The 10,616-nt window shown below is 34.6% G+C and overlaps 1 protein-coding gene across 1 annotated transcript in view; it reads right to left on the bottom strand.

Annotated features, from left to right (window-relative positions):
• LOC106469577 (protein patched-like) overlaps positions 1–7,348 on the bottom strand; it is a 61,684-nt gene extending 54,336 nt beyond the window's left edge. The window contains exons 1-3 of the mRNA XM_022398150.1: positions 7,160–7,348; positions 6,883–6,987; positions 5,672–5,864 (exon numbers count right to left, since the gene is read on the bottom strand). Of these exons, the coding sequence (XP_022253858.1) occupies positions 5,672–5,864; positions 6,883–6,987; positions 7,160–7,198 (337 nt within the window). The 5' untranslated portion in view covers positions 7,199–7,348. The remainder of the gene's footprint in view (positions 1–5,671; positions 5,865–6,882; positions 6,988–7,159) is intronic.
• Positions 7,349–10,616: the final 3,268 nt, after the last annotated feature.

Below are 10,616 nucleotides of genomic sequence, written 5' to 3'. Positions count from 1 at the left end.
GTTGGAAGACTTAAATGTATACACACTCCACGTCTCGTTTCTTTAATGTTATAAATAGTGTAATGAATAAAAAAAAAAGATTATTCTCATAAACACAAAACAAGAATTGTTTGAGTGGTATTTGCAGTTAAAAGTTTTTGGTTTCACAGCAAATGGAACTACTTCGAGCCGGTTTTTCTAATATCGTTCAAAGGACATGAATGGTTCACTTTGTTGCGCTGTTCCGCATGACTTGCTGAGCAACCAGTAAACCATGCTTGTCCCAAGGCATTTGGAACGATGGAAAAATCGTATTACTCGTGATAACAGTTTTTGAAAGAGGAGAGTGATCCGGTGAAGCAGGGAAACACGTGTAAAGAAGTAGGCTTTACAATTCAATCATTTCTCTGCATCTTGGCTGTAAGATAATGATGGTTTGTTCTTCGTACTTTATCAAAACTCATAAAATACAGTCTAGAACAGTACAGTTTACACTGCGAGAGATTGGGGTGTTACAGAAACACACTGTTTGTTTCATGTTCAGTCTAATTCACATCGTTACCAACGTAATTTGAGCAACACACTGTTACAGAAAACGTTGGTTTAGTTCAAGTATTCACTCTCATTGTGGGAGGGGGTTCAAATGTTTAACCCTAGAATTACGATGGGATCAATAAGTCCATCAGCTTTTTAAACAGTTTTCTAAACTGTCTATGCACCACATAGTGTACGAGTTCATTATTTTGTCGGTTACAGAATTCATTACAATGTATGAGTTGCACACAAAAACTAACACCAATATTGTAATTAATCACATTAAGTACTGTTTGGGGTCCTCTGTATTTTTAAATAAGAAAATGTGTACTTTAACCATTTTTTTTTTATTTGTCAGTTCTTCACACTTAGTGTTGTAACAGGCAAAAACATTGAATTATTCAACATGGTGCAATATATAGACCCCACCGGTAGAGGGCAGTATAAAAACAAGTCGATAATTTTGGGAGTAAACTGTTACAATAATATGAATATTACTGTTCTCTAGAGAAAAATAAAAAATATTCCAACAAATAACACTTATATGGATAATTTAATTTTAACCGCCACTGTACTTTATAATACAGTATCATTGACAATTACAAAAATGAAATAAAATGTTACGAAACTAAAAGAAACTTGATTGTGAACAAGTTTAAATTCCTAATGCATGCCATTCATGCAGGTGGGTGTAGCAAAACCCTCTCAGGATGGCAAGGGGGATAAAAAAAAGAAGGGGAAGTCAAGGACAACACAAGAACGGTCTCAATTACCTGTAGGGGCCCATGTTCCGGGAAGAAGGAACAAAAGTATCACAAAAAAGAAAAAAAGACAGACACATGACACGTTACAATTTTGACATTGGCCACTCCTATTTCCCACTCGGTCATTTGTACTTGATAAAGGAGCGTCATCTTCAAGTTCTGAATTTAAAACAAATGTTTTGATAAAGTTTAAAAGAAAACCAGAAAAAGTCTAACCTTATCAATTGGAATACAAATGTCAAACACAGTTGAATATTTCTCTTTCTTGAAGTTCGGATCGTATTAAACCATTCCAGAAACAGTTTCCTAACAAGATACTTCAGAAATCATACCATCCAAAAAGGTTTAAGCAAAAGAACTAAATGCACTCCTTAGACTGGGTAGAAGAGCATACAGACTCTACATTTTGACTAAAAATACAAGTTTGTATTTCAACGAAAAAGTCAACCATTACTTGTTATACAAGTTTCTCTGTCAATCCAAAAATTAATCATTACTTGTTATACAAGTTTCTCTGTCAATCCAAAAATTAATCATTACTTGTTACACAAGTTTGTATGTCAACTCAAATATCAATCATTACTTGTTACACAAGTTTGTATGTCAACTCAAAAATCAATCATTACTTGTTACACCAGTTTCTATGTCAACCCAAAAAATCAATCATCACTTGTTACACCAGTTTCTATGTCAACCCAAAAATCAATCATTACTTGTTACACAAGTTTGTATGGCAACCCAAAAGTTATTCGTATTGTTCTGTTTAGTTTTGTGGCTCTGTGTAAACATGGAAATGGCAGACAAAATGTTATATTGTGAAAGTTTATTAGCGTTAATAAGATATATTAGTAGGTTTTAATATCCATACAAAAAAAAACGTACAGTTTATTTATTTACAGTACCAATAGTTACATTCCTGTAATTACATACAATGGCACAAAAACAACAAACGTTTGTGTTTTAAAACAATTTCGCAAAGCTACACAGGGGCTATCTGCACGTAGTTGTCCGACCGAATATTATGATTTGACTGTCTGTCTTATAACGCATCCACGGCTCCAAAGTGTAAACTGGATCATCTGAAGTAGAGAAATATGTTGATTGGTCGGAAATGTCGTGAATGAAAAATAATATTCCGATGTAACCATTAACAGCTAACCACACTAAAATGGCTGCTTAACCACGTACAGGCAAGGAACTTTTCTAGTCACGCTTCAATCAGGACTGAGATAGATTCCCCACCGTTTTCTCAGAGAAGATCATATTTTTCTGATGGAACAAATCCATTTTCGCCATGTTTCTGATTTCACTTATCCACATATCTATGCACAATTTCCGGGACACTGAGCTTATCGAAGAACTATCTGTGCTGTAGAATTGAAAGTGTCACGATCAGACCACGTCTGACACCATTCCTCATCAAGCATGCGCTGTCTGTAATGATAACAAAGCTTGTAATGATTGATCATTTCCCCGAATACACACACATACACTATCGGTAGAATGTACCAGACTGAAATAATCACTCGTAGCCTCCTATTGTTCGAGCACCTCAAGGATAGGAAGATTTAAATCTACGTGCGCCACCTTTTGTGAAGTGTAACTAGAGTTATATATTGGACCAAGCGTGACATAGTGCTTAGCGTGCCGCCTGCGAATCCACGAGTCCATGATTCGATTCCCGATACCGTAAAATCGCGCTACGCACTTTGAGGCCAATGGTGCGCTATAAGAATGACGGTCAAATCCTACTATTCGATTAAAGTAGCCAAAGAGTTGGTGATGGGTACTGTTTACTAGTTGTCTTCCCTTGAATCTGTCGAATATCCCAAACATATCCTGTATGTAGTGGCCTTAAACACATTTATACATAAATTGTGTTATGTTACAAAATATCCAAGAAAACCTACATTTCACTACTGAAGTGTTTTAAATTGAAATAATAAAGTTAATTAAATTGCACTGAATTTTGAAAGTGATTCATATCTACTACAAAACAGGATAATAAACCCTTAGAACATAAAAATGTTAAGAAAAAACCCACAACATATGCCAAATTACACATGAGCCTCTCTTAACTTTATGCGGTTAGAAGCCCGAATATTGTTTCATAACGCTAACAGCTTCAACAACTGTTTTAAGTCGTGGTGAGTCTTTTAAAACTCAATAAAAAACGTCTAAATATATCACTGATGTACGTATATGTTCTCAAAGACATTATTTAGTCCCGAGAATCAAACACCACCATCAAATGATACATGTTACCACTAGGGCGCAGCACAGTCATATACAGAAAAAAATAAATGGGAAATTTGCATTCACAACGTGTGACCGAATATTATACACAACGCACTACAATTAAATTTTCACGGTCTAGAAGACGTAAATATAATGTTGCAAGGTTCGTTATTAAGTGTTAAAGATTTTAAATGAAAAATGCAAGTCGTGAAGTTTAAATCTAACATCATATGCGGTGTCCTAATTACGTTTGAAGAACTCGTACTACGTCACGCACACAAGAGCGTCAGCAAACATTCCACATCTGGCGTACCACAGCTGAGGTACAACCTCGAGATGCAATGAATGAACCCCAGAGGGCGCTTTGCTTTGTGTACATTAAGTTGGCTGTGAAAACTGCTGTGCCTCACGTTTTTCTCTCTCTCTCTTCATCCGCTTCAGTGTTACAAAGCTTTGACCACGTTTTAGCTAGTGGCGGTCCATTTTCAATACAAATCAGGTACTCTTATGTAGGTACCCTCATAAAGTCGAAATAAATCACGAGATCTCCCAACACTTGTATAGCCCCTGGTCAATTTTTTAAAACAGGAGGTAAGCCAATAACTAGCGTTAGGTACTCATAATAAGGTTTGACAAATCTATCAGCTTGAAACGCTTGACAGCCGAGTTTAGAGGATACGGAAAGTGATATAATCTTGAGTCGTAAACAAAAACTGAAACAACTCAACATAAGCTTTTTAAACGAACAGAAAAATACCATAAGTACTTAATTCGTTTAATTTTTGTGAATCTTCTAGAAAGTGATATAAACAAATAGTAATTGGATGAATGGTGAAAATTCTTTTTATCGTATTACAAACCGGATATGGTGTAGTTCATAGATGTAGGCGTTCCTACAGAAAACTTTTTGCGAATTGTTTTAGGAAACCTGTGTGTGTGTGTATATATATATGTATATATATAAATGTGGAAAAGAAAAAAACTTCTGTAGTTACCTGATTTTTATCACAAATTTTAGGCCTGTTACTTTTTAACAATTCGCCACATTTGGCATTTAATCCTTAAATTATTATTAATATTGATTTTCATTAAACAAAACACTATATTTGTAGTTTAAATTAAATGTCATTCTCTAAATAAAACACAAGAAATAGAGGAATTATTTTAAAAAATCATATAAAAATGGTGTTATTCTCAAGTTTTTGAATAATTAACCAGGAGTATGTTGAAAACTAACTTTATTAGGATTTCATCTTACGTAAAACACGGAAGAAAGTTTGGATAATACACAATTTTAGTAACATTTTAGAGCCTCCTCCCTACCTATCTCTGCAGCTAAGCGGGCTAAAAACCGCATTTCGATACTTGTAGTAGGCAGAGCACAGATAGCCCATTGTGTAGCTTTGCGTTTAACAACAAACAAACATTTAAAAAAAAGTCACACACTTTCTTTTCCACCATGCTAAGTAGCGCGCGAATCCTGTCTTAAGTTGTAGACACATGTCACAAATGTTTTGTTAGAAGAACGTGTGTTTGGAAAATACTACAGGGTATGTTATAAAAAAAAACAACTAATTTTTAAAGTGAATATATTCATCATTGGGGAACAAAATTTCACCAGAGACGCGTTGAGAATCGTAACTTTTATTCAGGAAGTCTGTATAAAATGTTTCAGAAACTGCCAGAGAAGGTAGGTGTTCAACAAACTTTCAGTCATTCTGAATCCTATCCGTATAAACGAAGTTACTGCAAACATCATCTGTTCTGTACAGATTATCGCAATATCCTGCACACCGATACACATTTAAATCCCTAATCTCGTATTGTTGAAAGTGAATGAGAGAAATAGAAATGAAAATTATGCTAATTTACGAAAAAAAGTAGTCTAAGTATGCCGTATAACATGGTTTTGAGACACTGTACTATTTACAAACTTTCCAGACTGAAACTTGTGATTCACAATGTACCTCTGGCGAAATTTTGTTGTTCTAGGTAGTTTTTAAGATGTAAAAAATTGTAATATTTTTAAATACGAGGTTTTCTTTATAATGACCCTATAAGTCTATATTAAGATTATTTTACGATATCAGTAACAAAATGAGTACTGCAGAGGTTTTATTTTACTTTTTAATCAGCTATTAAAATTAATAACTTACCTTCCACCCATAATTTTTTAACGTCTGTTTGCATACTTGCTGACTTGAGTCCCACGCAGAACGAAGAAAATACCAAAAGTCCCACAAATAACACCTTTCCAGCATTTTTCTGTATAAAACATCCCAGTTGGAACAAGTGTACCTGTAGCTTAGTTCGCAGCCACAAAGCTGCCTTGTTTCCTGAAGCTTTACCCTGGAATAAAAGTAGGGAAATAAATAAACACTAACAATCTAGGTTTAACTTCCAAAATTAAGTAACAACAGTGTAGGCTTAACTACTAAATTAAACAAGAGACTGACTAGGCTTAACTTCTAAAAGTAGCAAGTTTAGGCTAACTTCTAAACCGAACAGCGACAGTTTAGGCTTAACTACTAAATTATATAGCGACTGACTAGGTGTACCTTCTAAAAATGAAAGAGCGAAAGACGAAGAAAACCTGAACGACAAATTTCGGTAAAGCGTTTAAGATAAAGCCTTTAATTTTAAAACATCTACTTTATTTTCAAACGTATTACTCCTGTTTCAAGATTTTGTTGTTGTTGTTTTTTTTCCTTAACATAAATAATTATAAATAAATTAAGCTCTACTAGGGTTCAAAAACTGTATTCAGAAAAAAAGAAGCCAGATTTGTCCTAAATAAATAAAACTACGTTTTAAAATCAAACTAAATTTCAGTAACAATACACTGTATAAAGCACATTCGTTTGTAGTAATCTACATTAAGTGTTGTTAATTTACTTCTACAATTATCAAACTAACTTCGTGTTCGATTATAACTCTCTGCTGATGTTATAAATATACTCAACTAATTCAAATTGGTTTCATTCTCTGAAGTAAGTGATCTGTCAGCGTCAGAATAGTGATGTCTAGTGTTAGTAATAGTGTAATTACTGACGATATTAGAATCTCGGCCGAGTAAACCACACACACACAACACAGCACTCCTTAAACATTTAATGTGAGTCTGATAATCAACAAGAAAAAACACACCAAAACTTCAGCATTAAACAAGACAAGCTACAACGCTTTTAAAACTATTATAATTTTTTAAAATTTCAACCAAAATCGGAGCTTTCTTACTCACGTTCGTAATACACCGGAACTGACTTTGAGCACGAGAATAGGCATTCACGTGTCACAGACTTACAATGGTGTACTTTTAAAGACGTAGAATCTACGAGACTCGCTTATAATTTTGGAGAAAACCTACCTTATTGATCTGAGAGAGTGCTGTTTTTGCATCCGTCCAACTTGTCCTAGTAAGAAGGTCAATATCTGGCTGTCGATGTGTCCTTTTCTGCGGAACAGTCGTTCCCTGTAACGAGTTGAACGTAGGTTTCATTTGGATCATGATGGTACAGAGGCCATGTTGAGCGAGACGCTCGCGGCCTCAGTTTGACGCAAAACACATATACAAAAAACAACAATAACAACACGCACACAATACAATCAAGTTTTTCAGTCTAATTTTAAACTTTCTAACAAACCTCTGCCGGTCTGAAGGCTGGATTAAACCAGCTATCCATATTCTAGGCTTCATAAATTGTGCAGATCAACAGACTTATACACACACACGCATACAAGATACCACGTTGGAAGCCATCGGCCACGGAGTTGAAAACCCTCTACCGACTATTTGCATGGAATGCTCCGCCTCCACTGAGCCCTGACTCAAGATGGATGAGACCCGCGGGGACGCTGCGATTGGCTCGTGGCTTTCTAGCTCCTCTCGTAATAGCGAGCCTTGTATTAGTTGCCAAGCAACGGCTTACTAAAGTATAGAAGACCACACACATCGCGGGGACGCTGTTGAGAATGCGGGAAAACTAGTGAATGTGTACCAGCAGCTATAGCGGGTTCGTTTAAAAACACGCTTTACCATCACAGGAAAATAACACGTAAAACGGCTGAATGGTTGCACCAAGTCACTGTATGTTTGAGATATCTCAAAGCCCCTACACTCTTTTACTCACACGTGACATTTTTGCAACTTTACGTCAACCTAAGAAAGGTATTATTAGTGATAACGATTCGTTAGTGTTTCAACTGTACTTTTATTATTATTATTATTTACTTTAAGATACAAGCAGATGCTTTACAAATAGCCCATAACAAAAATAGAATATGCTGATTTTTTTTCAAACATTCTTCTTAACGCGTGTTACATTTGTGCTACGAACTCTGAAATCTTGAGTTCGTAGGTAGTTATTCAGAATAAAAATGTAGCTTAGTAAATATATACATAATATATTCATCTTGCCCATACCTGCACTAATGTACAGTCGACATCAAAGCAAGCATAATATGACGAACCGAATGAATAACATTATAAAGTTAATTAATTAAAAGAATCAAATACTTAAACAAGATGGTACAACTACTTCAATGCACTTAATTTATTCACATCTTGTCTAAAATCGAGGACATTTGTTTACAGCTCTTAACGAAGTAGCTGGAGCTCTACTCTGATCGAACCGTCGGGCACCCCAGAGGCGGCACACCAAAGAGAGCGCGACTTCCCTTTCTGGGTGGTCTAGCCATTAAATCACGCGGTTCTCCACGTCAGCTTTTGAGCCGAACCATTGTGTGTGGGACTGGTGTATTTTCATGCAAGAAAATAGCTAAAGCTCGAGCTTCAATGACATAGGATTCGAATATTTCTTAATGAGAAAATCCAACGAATTTCCGTAATTCGTAGTTTTACGCATGTGCTAAAGATTCACGTGATTCGTGTTGTTATTCTTTTTTTTACTTTTGTCAAGGCTTCGTAGTAAAGGATGTGCACAGAACTCACGTTGTCAAATATGGTTTTGGCTACAAACACCCAAAATTCTCGAATTCTGGACTCCCTCTCATTAAGTTTTAAACCTGTTTCATTTGCTCAAGAACTTTATGTAAAACCAGATTAAAAGTAATTGTCCGATAACATTGAACCCAGAATTTTAGCTTATAAGTTCATAAACTTGTCGCTGACCCACCAGAGGACAAGTGATAAATAAAGACTTATAACTCTTACCAAATGTATAATTAAAACGGTAAGTGCAGAAAACAACAACAAAACTTTCCAAGTATTTAAATATTTCATATTATTCCTATTATCATATGCTTGAAATGTGTCCTAAATATTTAAAAAAGCTTTAATTTTGAGGTGTTTGTGGTGGGCAATCTAAATTAATTTGCGGGCCATATCTTCAGACCTCAAACACTCTCATAGGCCGAAAAGTCCCCTTTTTTTTCATTAATGAGCAAAAATAATTCATTTGAACATAAAGGTATTAAAATTGTATTAACTCTTTCTCCCTTGACGATTTTCAAAAGTACGGTAACAAAAAACAATAAAAATAAAATAAAATATCAAAGTTTAGGTTTTAATTTCGAGGAATAACCTTAATACACGTCGACCTAGCCTGTTGTCATTATTTACACGAGATTTTAACTGTTGCAAACCGCTCGTGTTGTTACATTCTTTCTAAACCACTTGTATTATTGTGATAAACAGTTATCTCTTCTTTTTTTTTATGCACAGGTTTTCAGGTTGACTCCTAGGGAGTCGCATGCAACCTGTGAGCTGCGGATTGCCAAACGTTGCACTAACGCCTGAAATGTAAAACATGCAACGGTCATACTTTTGGAAGATATTTTCGTTCTTTTGTTGCATCATTCGAACTCGGGATTATCTATAGACAAAATGCCGTGACTATCGACCTTATTTGTTTGGAGTTAAGCACAAAGCTACACAATGGACTATCTGAGCTATGTCCACAACGGGTATCGAAACCAGGATTTCAGCGTTATAAACCGCCAGGCTCTGTAAAAAATATGCAAGCAGACAAAATATGATATCTTTCCGCATGTGTATTATGGTGATCTGATAATTTTAAAAACGTATTCATCTTTTTCTGAAGATACAAATGATTTTCCTAGCTTTCATAGAACTTCGAAGTAGACAAGGAATACTTCATTTAATTACGAATGTTTGTGTTAATGGAAATATGTATATATTCCGTAAAGAATCCTTTAATATTTTTTTTCACTCTTAAAAATGCCTAAGTCATTCATCACCTACAAGAACAATGTCGAGGTTGAGTGGTAATTAACGCTTTCATGCACAAACTTTAAATGCGACCATGCATGCATTCTCACATTTGTGGCCTATGATATGAGATACTTCATATCTCACGTCTCTTTTAAATCCGATATATGTAATGCTCAATAGAACAAAGTCATGAATGGTGCTTTTACACAATAACATTGGGTCCTTAAAATTTCTTGGTAACTCCAGTTAAACTGCAGATTAATAACGTGTAAACACTAAGGAGTTACCATGGCTACCGATTTAAACACATTATATTATCAGCTGAAAACTTAGGCATCGTTGGTTCAAGAATTTTTATAAATATAAAGACGACATTTAAACAAGAGGTGTAAAATATATCGAACAAAACCTGTCAGAACAATAAGATTTCAATCAATTTGTGGAATTCAATCCTATATTGATGAAAAGTTTCTCATAATTTGCTCTCACACACGTAGAGTTTTGCCATACATGAAGCTTTTCATTTTTGGTTTTGTAATCACAAAAAAAATACTGGTATTTATATACTTAGCGCCATCTAGTGAAATAAGTTGTAATATATCTATTTTGAAACATTTGTTTTGAAGCATGTATTGACAATTTATATTCTTATAATAAGCTCAATAAAGGGAAGAAATAAGTCAAGTATATAATATTTATATACTTAGCGCCATCTAGTGAAATAAGTTGTAATATATCTATTTTCAAACATTTGTTTTGAAGCATACGTGTTGACAATTTATATTCTTATAATAAGCTCAATAAAGGGAAGAAATAAGTCAATGCAAATACTGTTCCTTAGTATTTTTAAAAGATGTATTTTTCATGTCTTTATAAATTAAAAAAAAAGTCTTATCGTCTCTATGAAT

The sequence above is a fragment of the Limulus polyphemus genome, unplaced genomic scaffold (genome assembly GCF_000517525.1).
Source record: "Limulus polyphemus unplaced genomic scaffold, Limulus_polyphemus-2.1.2 Scaffold3554, whole genome shotgun sequence".
NCBI lineage: Eukaryota > Metazoa > Arthropoda > Merostomata > Xiphosura > Limulidae > Limulus > Limulus polyphemus.
Note: the sequence above shows the minus strand (reverse complement) of the source record. Positions and strands in the feature narration are given on the sequence as shown.